A 17,843-nucleotide genomic window follows, 5' to 3' on the forward strand; every position below is an offset into this window, starting at 1 on the left:
AATGTAGATTAAATTTAAGTCAGCTTTGTTTACAAAAGTTGATCGTTTTGTTGCCTGTGTTTTCGTACACTGCCAAGTTTATGACTGTGGAGTTATTAGACCAGGTGTCGGGAATCCATGGCTCGCAAGCCATATATGACTCATAGTGATGGCATCTGGCTCACAGAAAATTTAATCTTAACTTTTCATTACAATTTAAGGCTCAAAATACGCTCCGAATGCACCAAATTAAATGCATTGTTTCATAATTGTCTGGGGGTGGTTCCCTAAGCCCTCGCTGTTTTTCTCATTTTCAGAAAACACATGGCCTCACTTTTACAACTCATCACCTGCCACTACATGTTAGTTGCAGCCTATAAAGTGTTAAAGCATTATATGGTTCTTACGGAAATATATTTTCAAAAATGGAGTTTTCATTGCTCTCTTACCAAGAAAGGTTCCCGACTCCTGTATTAGTTTATATACAATCTCAGAGATTGTGAGTAATGTTGCATTTTTGAAAGTAGATTTGCAAAGACAAAATTTGGGCACAATTTTTTTCGCTCCCGCTCTCCCAAAATGTTTTACTCTCCTAGGGCTATGCGAGTGGGGTTTAATATCCTCTTGATCTGCCTTACAAAATGAAGCACCATGGTCATGGAGTCGTTTGAAAAAGAATTCGATTACGAGTTTCTGGCTTGATATATACCCTATACCTAGCCAATCTCTTTATCTGCAGATAAAGAAGAAAGACTCTTCAAAAGCCTTATTCTGATGCTTTGCACACTTGTAGAGGTTTTAGACTATCAGCGCAGGCCCGGTCGTCAAAGATAGCAGAACAAAGCTTTCACTTAGGTTATCTTTGCCAGCTACATGTCCAATAAGGTCGAAACGTGCAGTTTCATGGGAAGTTGCAATCAGCGCGGTAGAGACAACATTTTTTGCCCTGTACCAATGAGATTTTTTGGCTCTAAATCAAGAAATTTTGTAAGAAAACGAAATCCAGCGTGGTTTGTTCATGATTCCGGGAACCTTAAAAAGTTCTGGGCCTTTAAAACCATCCCAAACCCGGGTCCAAAAGTACCCATTGGACCCTCCTGTCTGCAATGGGCTACCGGCTGTTCTGTTCATCGAGGTCCGCCGTAAAGGATGCCAACCCGTCAGGTAATGTCTCCTTCTGCCAAACCAAATATTGTCGTTGGGGATATTTACGTGTGCCTATTAGCCCCAGGAGTTGCGAGGGATATGCCTACCTTTCAACCTGGGTTCACCTCTCCTCTACACACGTCCCATATAAGGTGTGTCTAATGACTATTTGGTAATTTTATCACAACATTTCAAATGGTATTTGCGGTATTTACAATATTGTTTGTGGCCTTGAAAGCAATCTGATACAAGAAGGCTGTTCCATGGGAAGCATCATCAGATTTCGTTGCTAGAATAATCCAAGTTGCAACAATTTTGAACATTTTAAAGCCTTGCTAAACACATTCACGCTTATTTTTATAAGTTTGATAAACAACAAAGTTATATTTTGGTTTTGAATTTTAAGTACACTAAACCAATCTCCAACAAGTTTAGGAAATGTACAAATTTGGTCTGACATGCTGGTCGCCAACGATGCCAATCGGCCTTCACTGCGTATTTTCGGAAACACGTGACCATGACGTCACACCCTCAAGTGGGCGCCATGCTTTGTCACGAAATGAATGACAGCTGATGGAATGGCAACAAAAACGAAAGTAATGCGACTGTCAATTGCAGAAATGCTGTAGTTGCAATAATTGTCAGTAGCCTAATGCTTATAGCTTACCCCATAAGGTTTTAATAATTACTGCAGGCTAATGTTTTTGGTTTGAAAATTATATTAATGAGCATTGGTTACTCTTAGTGAACTATAGGCCTTTTTAATGCATCTATTATGTAAACTCAGATAATATGAAACCAAGGAACTTTCAGAAATAATTGATTAAACTATGCCTGATGCAGATTTATCTGTAGATTTCCATCACGCATTGAAGCGGTGATCTGATCATGAAATTTTCTAGGGTTCGAGAAAAAGTTTTCTCTGCCTATAAAACGTTGAATGGTAGTTTAATAAAATTGTTATGTAAACGTTTGCATTTGTGTAGATTCTGAATTTTATCTTGCTAGATTTGAAGCATTAGGTTTGCAATTACGAGTTGTGGCGTTAAAAATAAACTTTGAACACGATGTCAGAAATCCGTTTGAGCAATTCCCGGTCGTTTCCAAGGTGAGAAAAGCTTTTAGTTTGGTTAAAGCTTGAGTTTGAGGAAAACCTGTTATACTTTACTGTATAACTTAACTCCGGCCATTGCGTATCTCTTTTATGTTATGAAACAAAATAGCAGTTGATTGAACTAAAAGTTTGTCTCAAAATTCGAGTCGAAACGAAATCTTAGATATTTAAAGCGAAATTTGCCCAAAAAAAAAAAATCGTAAGCTTAACCATACAATCATATACATGCATTCGACATTCGAAAATTTATGAGAATGCAATCTAAGCTAAATTCAGTATTCTCACACACAACATGTTTATTTGTTTGTGTGTTTTTTGAGCCAGAAAATGAGAATCACTTGCAAAATAAAATAAAATAGCATGTCGGCTTACCACACAAAATATAGGCTAATTAGGCCTAATTAAATCAGCCATGTTCAATAATACGTAGCCTATGGCTGTAGAAATTCTGTTCCAATGAAGTATTTTATTCTTCAATAAGCTTAGACCTAAAAATAGAGATAAGCTGTTTATATTAGATATTGAAACAGGTTTTTCATGATGGCGAAAAAATGATCAAAATAAAGCATAAGTTACTGAACACAACTGATTTTGTGGATAGAACAATTGAAAATATTTAAATCTTCTTAATGATTGCAGTACCAACTTTGTAAGATATCATAACCGGAAAAAACAGACATTAATTAAAACTTGATTACCCGTCGGCCTACCAACACTAACAACACTTGAGAAAGCAACAGAAAACGTGTCTGTGCTTAGCTATAGTGGAATTATAAAACTCCTGCTTTGGATCGTCTCCACGTTTCTTGCAATATAAAATTGTTCATAATATTATCTAAGTATGATAAGGCTACAGTGGTTCTTAACCCTTTTTTCATGTTTTATCCTTTTAGCAAAGATGCATATCAGATTTCTACACAATATATAAAATGGCGCTCATTTATTAAAAAACGAAAGTAACAAATTACATCAGTTATATTCAATGCAACGGCTGCCCTTGATTTTAGCAACAAGTTGTTCAATGTCTGGTAAAGTAGTAGATAATGTACAACGAATGCCTATCCTTGGATAGCAATGTTGCATTTTAATTCTAAGCTTTTCTAGGTTGCAAGAGTGAAACTCATCTTTTGCAAAAAATCGTTTGTTAATTCTATAAATTCTTCTTGGATTGCTTCAGGAACATCTTTCGCTTTATACACACAAAAGGATTTCTTGCTACTTTCATCAAAATGTTACCAGTATTTATCTCGGGAAAATACCGTTGATGATATATCGTTCAAACTCATCCTGCAAATTTTGAAGATGGCTGATGATGTCCTCCTGATGATGTTCTCCTTCAAGATTTGATTGAAATCATTTCCAGTTATCTCCGTCAAGCGGTCAACTGATGTAAAGTTATTGTTTTTTGCTCGTTACTTCCAAAGATTGAGCTTTACCACAAACGCATTGATGGCATCAGTGCGCACGCTTATGTCGCTTCCTGGATCTTGTAGTTTCTTGTTTAGTTGATTTAATGTTTCAAATATATCAGCAAGGTAAGCTAATAACTTATAGAAAATCCGTCTCTACCAAAGCCAAAAAAAATCGTGTTTTTATTTTGCAACTAAAAACAACTTGACCTCTTCTCTTAGTTTGAAAATACGAGAGAGCATGTTCCCTTTTGACAGCCAGCGAGCTTGAGTGTGATATAAAAGTGCAGCATGATCGGCATCCATATCTTTACAGAGGTTGTTGAAGAGTCGAGTGTTGTGTGCTGAACTTTTCACATAATTAACGACTTTAATTACCAGTTTACCACATACATATGTTCATGAAGTCTCTTCGGAATGGTTTTTGAAACAAGCGCCGCTTTGTGAATTATGCAGTTCCTTGGATTGCTGGAATTTTCTGCTTTATCAGGGAAATCAATTCAGACTGTGCACCAATCATAGCTGGAGCACCGTCAGTGCATACCCTAACAAGCTTACTCCAACTCAATTCGATTTTGTGAAAAAAGTCAATCAACATTTAAAAAAAACAACAACAACAAAAAAACAGGATAAAAAAAACCCAAGAAAACGAAACACTAGAAAATAAAACTAAAACTACCACGCCCCCCACCCTCCATACAATGTGCCTTTTGCCCAAGTCTTCTTCATCATAGATTGGGCCTCTAAAGCCACATACGACATCACCATCCAAAGCCAAATTCGATTTGAAGACGAAACCAATGCTCGGACACGAGTAGAAGCCGACGACGACGATAAAGAATCAATAGGCCACTAGGCTAGCTTCGAATTAGCAGTTAAAATCTGAACTAGGAAGGCCATTAATACCTACAGCTGGCACAATTTTTCTGTCCTGTTAACTGATGTGGATATTTAGATTGTTAGCTCATTTACCCCTTAAAACGAGGAAACTTACCCCCAGGAGTAAATTTACCCCAAGTTAAGAAATGCTGTGCTAGAGTATCAGGTGCAGAACCACGTTTTGACATTTATTGATCTCAGAAAGAATTCATATGCGTTTGTACAGTAAACGCAGCAAATATTGTATCAATCCGCTTGTGTCCAAAGTCATATCATCTGGTTATAATTACAATTTAAGATTTTTCTAATTCACTGCAATAGTATTTTGCATCTTGATTGGTATGGAAGGCTGCTTGTTGCGATCTTCATGTGATATTTTGTGTAGAGGTTGGTTTGAAATTAAATTCTATGATTCTATGGACTTTGTGTCTGATGCAAATAAATAATACTATTAATGATTGACAGGGTCGATTTCTTGTCTCGGGTGAATGATTACAACACCTACTACGAGGGTAGGCCTGAACGGCTGCACAAAAGACAAGAAGATCAGGAGGATCTTATATTAGACGGGTTATTGAACATATATTGGGGCCTGCGAACTGTCATACGTCTTCAAGTAGGTCAAGATCTTGTTTCATTTTTGACACGCAGCCCAGACAGCAAAATCCGTCATTTTTGCATTGATTCAACGTCGGCAGACGAGCCTATTGCTTTTAGTTGTCACGTCTACCTTTGTCCTAACTCTTTCTGGTTTTCAGTTTAAACTCTTCAAAATGTTACTTTTCGACTCAATATGCCTTTGTCCCGACTTCGTTCGGAATCGCTTATTTTAAAGTAACAACTCATTTACAGCTATGTTTACAAAATAAGATTTAACTCCACTTTGCACAGTCTCAGTTTCTGCGTTCAATACAAAAGCAGAGCAGACTGGCATACAGTTTCTCTCAAATGTCTTCAAATTTGGTAAAAAAAGAAGAATAACTCTGATTGATTGATTGATTTGATCTATATCCTCGGACTGGGAAAGCTACTTTGAGAGCTTGATCCTGGCAGTTTCACATACTTGTAGCTTTGAACCACTGACGCAGGCCCGGTCACCGAGATTGACAGAGTGAACTTTCCGATTGTTGAAGTCTTGTTGTCAAAGAATTATTTCATCCCTGATATGTCTCTGAATAGAGAGCAGTCCTTAACGTGCGTTGCTCAAGCGCACACCCCGAGAGCCGAACCAGCGCTGCTTGATTTTGAAGCTTCTTCGTTCCAGAAGTTGCGTGCTAACCAACTGACCTATTGGGTCGCAACTTAGTAATACCAGACAACATTTAAAAAAGTTTGCTTTTTTTGATCGAAATGTAATTATTTATGCAAGGATTGCAGAGTATTACTTGTTTTATGTGTAGCCTGAATTAACGTGTTCTTTCAGCCCTATTCAATTTAAATTTAAACTACTCTCCCTATAGGCTACCAACGAATAAACTCATCTCTTAAAAAACACGAGCTTCAGGCACGCTTGGGCCTTCATTCATTTAAACAATCCCAGTCTCAGTTCACTAAAGTTGCTATATTTACATCGTTTCAATGTCGCCAAGTGGAAAATTACAGTTTTTTGCTAACTGATACTGCATACCAACAGGTCGCGGACCATGCGGAAGCCAGAATTCGACCTCGAAAATTGGATGGTGAAAAGTGAGCAATTTGATGTTAAACAACGTTTGTTTTCAGAAAAGATTTGGCAAAATGCTTCATGCTCTGCAATGTAAATGAAAAAATAACTTTCAATGAAACTAGATTTTCTGAATTGTAAATGTTTGTTTGGTTTGGTTTTGAATTTTTATCCTCGGACTGACAAAGCCTTGATAGGTTATTCCTGGTACTTGTAGAGGCACTTGACGCAGGGCCGGTTACGAGATTGGCAGAGTGAAGTTTCCGATTGTTGAAGTGTTGTTGCCGGGGAATTATTCCATCTATTAGGTGCCTGTGTCTAGCTAGTGTCGGCTGCATAGCCGAGTGGTGAGAGCCCTGGAACGACGTTGGAAAGGGCGCCGGTTCGACACCGCTCAAGAGCATGTAGCTGTGTCTGTGGCAGGACACTTAAAGGCATGCTTGAAGGTGGACACGAAGATTGGCTTCCTTGCCTTCCCGTCCACTTAATCTAAATCTTCAACCACCAGGTGTAAGTCTGGATACGACAAAAAAAAGTGCCGCTGAATTGAGAGCATTCCTCAGAATGTGTTGCTGAAGCCCACACTCATAGAGTCGGACCAGCGCCCCTTGATCTTGAAGCTTCTTCAATCTTCATTCATGAAGTCACAAGCGCTATAACCAACTGAGTTATCCGGGCGGGCGCATAACCACTGAGCTAACGGGGCGACTATTAGTGCAAACCTTACAGTTTTAGGCCTTAAAATATATCCAACAATTCAACGTTCTCTTTTACAGGAATGGTCCCATGAACTCTTCAGAAGGAAGTAAGTTTTTTATTGTCGTTATCGTTAAAGACCGACTGACTTCAACACCACTCGTGATAGCATATACCTAACGAACTGTGTTCCGAAAGCTGGTGCAATTCGCTATTACCACAGCAAACTCGCAGCATCAGGCTAAACAGGTCGTTAGTATCTACAATTATAACGCAAACAACGATCATACTGCTAATAGCGAAACTCAGTTTATTGCATAAGTTCATTATGCCTATAGATTATTACACAAAAAACGTTTAAATGTCTTACTAGTTTTAACCAACAAATAACATCATTAAACTAACTACTGTGTGGCATAGAAATCAAGCTAAAAAATCTTGAACTAAACTAATTCATAAGTAAATTTTATTTGTCAGCAAAACAATGAATTATTCAAAATAAGAAAATTATTACCACCACTCATAGAAAAGACTGTTCTTACAGTATTTGTGAAGAACAATTTTTGTCGTATCCTGGCTTAGTGGTTGAAGATTTAGTTTATGGAGACCGGACGGCAATGAAGCCAATCTTCGTGTCCATTTAAGGTGGTTTCTACTCTTCATGTTAAGACACAGCCGTGTATTCTGGGCTACACAGGTGCCGAACCTACTGCTACAGTGCTCTCTCTACCTGATGACACAGCCAGTGTTTTTTTAAGGTGTTTTGGGTGACCGAAATGGTCCCCCAAATTTCTCCAGCGGTTTTCCAAAATTTGGACTTGCAACTACAGTAGAAAAGTAATAGTTGTTTCTTGCTATGTCTTGCCGATAATACGAATGTAGCCTACGATCAATAGTTCACGTCACTTAAACTGTAGCTTATGATTGGTTGGCGGTTTCATTCTAGTCATTTTTAGTGGCAGAATTTCGACTTGTTAAAGTGGCTACCCCAACAAGCACACTTTGTTTGACTGTGCAGCAAACTTGTTTGGCGGCCGTGTTGGGCAGGCTGTTTAGTCGCTGTCACAATCATTTAAGCTGTGCCTTGTCGAATAATTCATTTTATGTTGCGTTGATTGTATGTAGTTATGGCTATTTTTTGGCTATTTTTTCCTATTTAAATGAAACACTTGCGGTCTCTTAAAACTACTTAGCGGTCACCCAAACCAAACCTTAAAAAAAAAACCTGGACACACCTAATACGAATCATGCAACACGAGCTAATCGAAAAATATAATCACGGAAGAGAGTTTGCTTTCTTGTAACACAGACTGGCAATGCACATCCCAACAGGATTGAGGGTTATAAGAATACATTAGCCTACACACGCAGTATTTACAAATTATAATTTAAACAGTCGAACGTTTTCGACTTAACTTAAACCCTCATCAGGAAACTAAATACTGTATATTTGTAACAAGTTTAATCAGTTCAGCTTCTCCATCGTGATTAGTTAACTGACTGAACTGACTCTTCGTATCTCTCGTTATTTATTCTCCAGTATTGTGCTTGTCATCCAGATGTAGCTTCCGATCTTAACGCCGCATGGAGTCGCTCGAGACAACGAGCAAGTGGACCACGCCTGAGCATTCCAACTTTGGACAAGGAAGGTAACTGCTTCTAAAGAAACAAATTCGGCGTTTTGTTTTTAGCCTGCAGCTTTAGGGTTGACAATGGGTAAAAATATCTTATAATTTGAATCCGAATTTGAAATTTAAATGTTCAAAAATTGATTGATTGATTGATTGATTGGTTGAATCTTTATCCTCGGACTGGGAAAGCTTCTTGCAGAGCTTGAATTGAGTCAAAAATTGAGTCTGTCCGTGTAAAATACTAAAAAAGTGTTTTATAAACAGAATAATAAATACAATTTGTGTAGAGAGGTAACTAGTTTTAAAAACCATAAACAGACATAACCCAACAACAACATTACATTTAACATTATAAAAAATAAAAAACGAAAAAAACACTATTAGCCGAAAACGTTCGCTTATTGCTTTTTTTATAATGTTAAATGTAGTGTTGTTGCTGGGTTATGTCTGTTTATAGAATAATAAATGTTTAATTTTTAAAGTGATAGCAAACATAAAGCTCATCTTATAGCAGGTAACCTGTTTAATAATGATTAATTTGGAAAGTTCAAAGAAATACCTTTTTTTACAAATACTTGTCGAAAACTACCGTACTACAAGTACCGGTAGTATAAATTCAACCCTAAATTGGACAACCATGAATTGGAACAAAAACCTTATGTGATGCTAATTTTTTGAAGAGTGCCTGTCTAGACACCTTTATTAATTGCTCATTAATTATGACATTACAAGCAGCGCTTGAATTTATTTACAAATTATTTATTGAGCTTTGTGATTTGTCAGAAGTGCTTCAAAAAATCCAAAACAAAATTTTAAGTTGAAAAACCGAGCCTTTTTATTAAGCCACTTTCTTAACTTTTGCGCTTTATTTAATCCTGCCCGGTTTAATTATGGCCTGCTGCTGCCAGCAAAGTCAACTAGCCTGTTCTAAATTTCTGTCAAAGTTAACTATTGTCAAAGAATGTGAAAAATTTGTTTGATAGGCTATACAGGCTATTGAGACAAGCTATTCCCCTTCACCAACTTGTTTGATTCGTGAGTTCAAGACCCGGCTGCAACTTTTGAAAAGGTACCATTATAAAATCCCCTTTCAACTTTGTGTGGTAATTACAGAAGAAAAAAAGAGCAACAGCTGTAGTGGGAATCAAACCCACGTCAATGTAATGACTACCACCGCCCTAAAGCCAACCGATGGCGAACCAATGACTAAACTGACCTAGGATATACGTTTTCCTTTGTTGCTCAAAGGGGATTTTTTATGGTACCTTTTACAAAGTTGCGACCCGGCTTGTGAAAATCGGTGTCGTCCAGTGGACAAAATTTTTATAAGTTTAAGGCAAAAATCGATCGATGTTCAGTTTTATCGTAACAAACAATAGCATGGTTATCTTCCAACAGTTGCTTTCTGCAAAGTTTTGTAACGTATCAAACAAAGGTTTGGAGCAAGTTTCAAAATTGGTTTGTAATTTTCAGAAAGTTTGGAAGTTAATGACAAGCTCATGAGGATCAACAGCGTTGTCATGCGGCCAAAAGCAGGGCGCCATTTGAGATACCGAGCTTCGATTAATGGGCACGTCTACAACCATCGGGTATGTGTAGTTGAAATAATGTCATCTTTAAAAAAAGAAGATCAGAGATGGTTATTGAACAAACTCGTGTTAGAAACGACAAAGCTGGGCTAAAATGTGATTCCGAGTGAGAGTGTTTACCAACAATAAATTTACAATTTCTTAAATAAAGTACTTGCATGAGCACTTGTAAAGTTGATGTGGCCCAATAGCTAAGACAATTGTACTGATACTGTCCATAGCTGAACGCAATCAACCGCCAATGCATAATTCTCAGACCATCTTTATAAAACTTCGTTTTTTCAACATAGCCTATTCACTTTTTTATTTAGCCTACGTTTTATAACCATGTTTACTCTTTTCATTTTATGTCTTACTTGTTTCGTATATTTTTTTCAATTTGCAAGTAAAATAGTAGCCAAAGCTAGTTTATGAAGCAATTCGAAGTGCCTTCTTAATGAATATATCTTCCAAACAGATGCCATAAAAGACTAGCAATGACGCATTACAGTAATTTTGTCCGTGTTTAAAAGGGCACAGTTTGTTTAATCCTGTAAGTTACTATTATTTGGTTTTTGTGTTTGTGGTTTTGTGTTACTGACAACAAACTCTGTACCGAAGCTATAAGGTACCCTAATAATTTATTTCAGACTTCTGTTTTTACACCTGCGTTCGGCTCAGTGACCAAGGTCAGAGTTTCAAGTCTAAATAATGCGAATGACGTCATGGTTAAACTGCTGAACAAGTTTCGTGTGGAGAATCCGCCGGAGGATTTCTCCTTCTATATTGTGAAGGAAACCGAAGGTAGGAGTCTCAAATTATTTTTCAGCTTCCGACTTACAGTCGTCTTTGTAGTCTACAGTTTTGTTACTCATTCGGTTCAACTTTTCCAACCCCAAAAATCGTCGAAGCATTTCCCGTTTCTGTGACTTTGTCAAGGACACAGCTTCCATCCCATACAATATTAGCCTACTGGTCTTATGTAGCGATCCAATATTATAAACATGAAAAAGCGAGCAGACCATAAAAGGGCTCGAATTCTGACTGGAGAGAGAACAGACACGAGTAGAGAACAAAAAATAAAATCTGTTTTCTCTCCACGCAGAATGCGAGCCCTTTCATGGTCTGCTCCCATTTTTGAAATATTGGATCGCTACAGTAGCCTATCATTGCTTCATAAAGTTTGTCCTTCAGCTTTTCTGACGCTATTTTTCACACATTAGCCTACGCCTGTGTTGTCTTTCGACTGTATATTTAGTATTACATTAATGTGTTATCGCTAGAAAGGCGTGAACTTCCTTACGATGAATTTCCTCTGTTGAGTCGAGTGATGCTTGGTCCAAACGAAAAACTCGGTAAAATCTTTCTGATGGAAAGAAAAATGCATCAGGAAATCTCGCATGAGGTAAGCGTTCACAGGATATACCCAGGGGCGCCGGAAGCGGGGGAGCAGGGGGGCGGATGCCCCCCCTGCCCTCAATTTTTCTGCAGATGGAGGGGCAGAGGGGGCAATGGTGCCCTTTTGAAGTCATGTAAGCTACTGCACATTTTGTAATATAACAATTTCTGCTATTCGCTTTTAGCCTAATTATAATCTTTCATTTTTGCCTCAAAATAATATTTACGGCACAAAATTTTGCAACACAGTACAGGCCTTAATAGGCCTACTCGTTTTTTTTTTTGGCAGCCATCGTGGCCTACCGGGAACTCTTTCTCGGCGGCCAAATTTGCGTGCTTGGAGGCCAAAATACAAAAAAAATCACGATAGCACAAGTAAATATAATTAAACTTGCAACAATGCTAAAATGATCACTTAGCGTTGTTGAAGTCTGGGCCTGGGCGACGTCCGACAATAGAATCGTTGCACCACGCAATAACTGCTTTATCGGGATTGTCATCCAGTAGGCTACTGCGGGACCATCCAACGACACTCGCACAAGTGTCTCCAATGTGGCTGATTTTAAAGAAGTTCGCCATTCCCCTAGAATTCTTTTTTGGAACGAAAAACAACTTTCGACATGTGTTGACGATGACGGCAAGGTAATAAAATAAGTATTTTAATAATGTGAAGGACATTACTAAAAGTAGCATAAGTTTTGCAAAATATGATCAAAAAATGTTTTCCCCTCGGATGTCAACTAACCTAGTTCTCCTTTTTAACAACGATTCAATGTCCGACAACATCGAATCGACATAAAAACGACAATATTGCCAGCCGATGTAAATTTACACTTTTCGGATTAAGACTTTGTTAAAATAAACGCCGGGAATTTCAAACAAGACTTACAGCGCTGGTGATCGCAGATGGATATATTCCATACAACAGCAAATGCTCTCGCACAATACAACAGTGGCGATTATGACGTGCTGATCTAACTTTGCGTCACTCTTTGATACTGCATGTTTTCGACAGTTAATCCACAATCATTCTATTGCGCAATTAAATAATTGGCTAGAAGAGACCGGCGGCCAAACTTGGCCGATTGAGGAGGTAGCACCGGCGGTCATTCAAGCACTACTTAGCGGCCATGGCCGCTGGCTGCTTTAAAGCTTGACAGTAGGTTACATCAGTATAACATAGCATGATGCCCTTCTTTGTATACCGGACGCTTGTAGATCATTACTCAATACTGTAGTGAGCTGATAGATTAGCATTATCGCTATATCTTATCTTAAAACTTGAAAAAAAAATTGGCCTTTTAGTAAACAAAAGTGCCCTTTTTTTATAATCTTGCCCTCCCAGTCAAAAATCGTTCCGGCGCTCCTGGATATACCTGCATAGTGCATAAAATATCTAGGTTACTTGATGTGGTGCAGAGGGTAACATTAACATTATAACTTACCGTACTTCAACAAAAAGAAGCCGACAAATGCGGTTGATTTCCGATCAATGAAATACTTTGAAATTTGTCACTAAGAAACTTAAATACGGTACAACATGATACCAAAAACAATAAAATTTTGTGGCATTTAGTGCACAATTTTGACAAGGGTAGGCTATAGGCCTATTTGGACGTAGGCTAAATAGCCTATTGTATTCACTAACATCTGGACGTAAGGCTATATTGATACCAGTGGCGGACCCAAATGGGGGAGGCGATTGACACCCCCCCCCCCAAAAAAAAAAGGAACTTTATTTACGGTGTATTTTCAAGGTCAGATTGATTAACCTAGACCAGTGGTTCCCAACCTAGGGGTAAATTACCCCTGGGGGGTAATTTGCCTGTTTTTGTGGGGTAACGAGACCCGATTTAGAAACAGCGAAGCAAGTGAAGGTTGTAAACTTTATAAAAAGCGAAGGAATTAAACAGCCGTCTTTTCAAGAAAATGTGCAAGAAGATGGAAGAAAGATACGAAGCATTAGGCTACTGTACCACACAGAAGTACGATGGCTGTCTCGTGGCAAAATGATAACCCGCCTGGTCGAACTTCGTGAGGCTGTCCATGGTTTTCTGATAAAAAAGAAGTCCGACTTGGCTGAAAACTTCTCTAACCAACAGTGGATTTGCCAGCTGTGCTATCTGGCTGATATCTTTGGTGAATTGAACAAAGGCAATCTTTTAATTCAAGGCAAGAATGTAATTGCGATCGACACCGAACTAGCCGTAGCAGCAGTTATCGCAAAGGTTAAATTGTGGAACAAGCGAGTTGGAAGAGGCACCGTGGCGCAGTTTTAGACGCTCAACAGTCGAATGAACTTAAGTTGACAGCGGCGTTGGAGGAGGACATAGCTGACCACTTAGGCCAGCTAGCCAAGAAGATGAACAACTACTTTCCGAATTTGGATACGGCTAGTCTCTAATGGTGCACTGAGCCTTTCACATGTGATGACAGCCAGGTGGATGATGACGACTTTCCGACCAAAGAAGAATTTATTACTCTCCGCATGAACGAAGCGTTGAAACTTGATTTCAAGGGGAAAGGCTTGAAACCCTTCTGGTTTAGCAGACTCCAGGACGCACCAACGTTAGCGACACTGGTATTAAATATCCTGACATCTTTTTCAACAACGTATCGCTGTGAACAAGGATTTTCAACTGTCTTGGGAATGAAGGCAAAGAAGCGCAATCGCCTAGATGTCGAAACCGATGTCATAAAGCTGGCGGCTGAAGTCCAGGCCCAACTTTCGCATTGAATGTTTACCACGCATTTTCATCTTGCATTCAGTATTGTAACTTATTGCACTTTGATTGTCAGAGTTGGCCCTTTGAAATACGTAGCAATAAACACTTTTTTTTTGAAAATTGATTGTGGGGGTAATTGGCTCACTTCAGGCTGGAGATTAGGGTAACAGCCAAAAAAAGGTTGGGAACCACTGACCTAGACCTACAAATCATTGTGTTTTGTTGAAACGGTTGTAGCCTATGGCTGTTCCCGCTCCTGATCAACACCGTTTACACCAATTGAACATGTAGGTTGCCCAATACATCAAGCTTGATACAAGCCTGCTGCAAGCTGTCCTTGACAGATTTTGCGACGAAGAAGACCAAGCAGTGATGAAACTTAAAGAAAGGTTAGAATCGTGAAACATAGCCTATTCACAATGTAGCCTACGCTGCATTTGAATCAGTCGAAATTTTATACCTGCTTATAGGCTACGGTAGCCTACTTCAAATTTGTGCTTGTTCTATTATGCAGAAACTGAGATACCGTACAAAACGTCCCCCTAAACCTTTACAAAACTATTTTGTTTCAAACTGGCTTGCTTAATATATAGTAAAGTGTTTTTATGTAGTTCTGTATCCTTCGCAGATATGCGTTGCTTTCAACACTTTACATGCCGTGTCATCGCATCGGGTGAAGGCTTACATTTCGTAACAGTTGCTATTTTTATTCATCTCCTAACACCGTGATGCTAAACCACTCCACGAAAAGTTGAGACTTGGCATGAAATTTATCTGATGTGCATAACATTTAATTGCTTGACATTTTTTTAAATTAATGCAATAAAATTATATTTTTACTGCATTTTTGTTACAGATACGAAATCTATCGCAAAATGTTGAGCAGTAGAATCAAAGAAGCCACAACTTGAACTCTAACTTGGGACGCTATATTTTACAAACCTATATTCAAATTTGGATTAGAACTGCACACCGTCAGTGATAGCAAAGATGTTTCAAATCCTCACCGCACTTGGCAATTATGATAATTTTATTTCGTTCAATGCGAAAGCGTAGGCCGGAGCCCTAGAAAAAGCAGCTTTAAAGTGCAATGAACATGAATGACTCACTAAGTAGCCTATAGCTATATAACCAAGATAGTCGGATTAGGTGCTTCTCAAATGATGAAAATTTGAGCTGAATTTATGGCAGAGAAGGAAGCCAATTATTGAGCATGCTGTGACGTATCGTGTAGAAATAAAAAAGCGTTGTCACAAAGGCAAACAACTGTGTCATATTTTTAAGTTTTCGCTTTTACTTAGCCTATACTTACGCTTGCTGTCAGGTTATGCTAGGCAACAAGCAGTGGCGTACCGTGACCACTTTGACAGGGTGTTCAGTGACGGCAGAGCAACAGCGGGGGGTCTGGGGGGCCTCCCCCATAAAATTTTTAAAATTAACATTGAATTTGGTGCGTTCTGAGAGCATTTTCAGCACAAAATCTAAACATGAACAGAACTGACAAAAATAATGTTGTCGGAATGGAGAAGAATACATAAATAGATATTTATTTGACAGCGCCTATTGAATGAAAGACTTAATAATATCAAACATTAAGTTGCATTTCTAAAGTCAAATACTTCAGTTCAGTTTTTATCATTTTGTTCATTGGCTTCACATTTTAATATATATATATTATATACCGTACCGGTGGTACACCCAAGACGAAACAAACATAGGCAATAATAATTAATGTGAGACAAACCAGAAGACACAGAAAGCGACTTTGAGTCAGCTGGCACCTGCTACATAATTAAGGTGTTTCAGCAAAAAGGTACAATACCAGTAACATACAAACACTCTAATTACAAAACGATTAGATGTGTTGTTTTAGAATGCTGCATCAATGATATTGGCTGTTGCCATAAGCTTTGTTGCAGATTCAGACAAGCTAGTCCTAATTTACTGGCACTTGGTGCATAAAAAACATTTTATCTTATCTTGTTTCCAACTCTGATCACCTCAAACTCTAATCCAGGGGTCACCAAATGGAGGCCCGTCACGCTGTATCGCTGCGGCCCGCGGAAGGTATCAGCGTACAAGTATAACCAAAAATACTTTCCGGGAAGCATATTTTCGCTTTGCATACGATTCCACCGACCGACCATTCAGATTGTAGTTCTAGGTGGGGGTCGCTTAACGTTATTCCAATGCGATGTCCAGCCACACTGTCCCAGTGGTTGACTAAAACGTCCGTTTTCGTATTTCGAAATTGTCTGTGAGCATAGGGTTGCTTATTTTAAGTTTGTAAGTGTCATGTAAACACTAGTGTGCGTTTCACCGTTGTTGTGTTTCACGAGCAGTGTTCCCTTCAAGCAAGTTTTTGTTAGCAAAATAGGCCGGTGTGCCAACTCAATTTATAAATTGGCAAAATATTATATATAAATTTAAAGACGTTTTCTGGTTGTATCAAGAAAACGAAATATCTTCTGACAGGTGTTGGTTGAATTACTTCTAGTTGTATTATGGTTGTATTTTCATAAGACAACTTCCGGTTGTATTATGAAAATATTTAGTTTGGTACTGCAAAATGTTGTTAATCAACAATTCTTGCCATGCTGATAAGCACCGCAAGTGACAGTTGTCTAATAATCAAGAAATATGGTTTTATAAACTCTCACAAAAAGATGAAAAACCAACTCATTGCTTTTTTAGAAGGAACACCGTTCATGAGTTACGATAGAAACGTTTGTTTCGGTGATTTCTACAAGCGTTTGTTTCATGGTGCCTAGTTTGTTTCTCCCTGTTGTTGGAGCCTATTTTTCGCTGATATGTTAGCAGCATATAGCAGGTCACTGTTTTTGCCTGTATTGCGATGTGTCAAACATTTCTTTGGTTACTGAAACTGTTAATTGCAAGATATCTTTTGCGAAGCAAAGTGACAACATCACTCTTGCTTGGCGATGAATATTCTAATAAAATCGTTCGCCTCGCTACAAGTGCGCAAAACAAGTGGCCTTGCTTATTAGACATTGTTAAAAGAAGTCAAAAGTGTTGTTAAAGGAGCTTGGCCTGGCAGTAGCGTTGTTCGACTAATTTTGTTGCTGCGGTATTCTAAGATAAATAGTAACAACATGTAACGCTGGATACTGGGTACGAAATGCGTCCATTTCTAGCATAAGAGTCAACCTACCTAAAATTTTATTAGTGCGGCCCGCCAAAGCTCTCCTTAGTGCCAAAGTGGCCCGCATGCAAAAAAGGTTGGTGACCCCTGCTCTAATCCAACAAGCTAAAACTTGCTATTGCCTGGGATTCCCCCAATGACGCGCCAAGGTGTTCAGATCAACCATTGTTGTTTTCGCTGCATTGTGACGTCATTTTTCTTAATTGTTTATTTTAAATAGCACTCGCCAAGCTGTCAGTGCACAGTGCACACCCAGCTTAAAGGAAATGACCGAAAAAAATTAAAGGCAATGACCTCAAACGTTGGAGTATTAAAATTAGAAGGGGACGAGTTTTGCAATTGAAAAGAAAGCAATCAGCATGCAGCAAGATGTTAGAATATCATGAAAGTAAAGAACATCGACAACCGATGGAAATTTTCTTTTTTTCTGGATTTCTTGGGGTGTTCAGTGCACACCTTGAACACCCTGAA

General features: G+C 38.5%; 1 protein-coding gene across 1 annotated transcript; it reads left to right on the forward strand.

The window, feature by feature from the left end:
* Window positions 1–2,135: 2,135 nt before the first annotated feature.
* Window positions 2,136–15,413, forward strand: LOC145767539 (ras association domain-containing protein 2-like). Its single transcript, XM_082579381.1, has 10 exons — window positions 2,136–2,233; window positions 4,993–5,143; window positions 6,161–6,213; window positions 6,967–6,995; window positions 8,446–8,535; window positions 9,991–10,106; window positions 10,736–10,889; window positions 11,369–11,490; window positions 14,501–14,598; window positions 15,066–15,413. The coding sequence occupies exons 1-10, from the start codon at window positions 2,193–2,195 to the stop codon at window positions 15,118–15,120; spliced, it is 909 nt and encodes a 302-aa protein (XP_082435507.1). The 5' UTR covers window positions 2,136–2,192; the 3' UTR covers window positions 15,121–15,413.
* The last annotated feature ends 2,430 nt before the right edge of the window (window positions 15,414–17,843 follow it).

Source organism: Aplidium turbinatum, chromosome 3, assembly GCF_918807975.1.
Source record: "Aplidium turbinatum chromosome 3, kaAplTurb1.1, whole genome shotgun sequence".
NCBI lineage: Eukaryota > Metazoa > Chordata > Ascidiacea > Aplousobranchia > Polyclinidae > Aplidium > Aplidium turbinatum.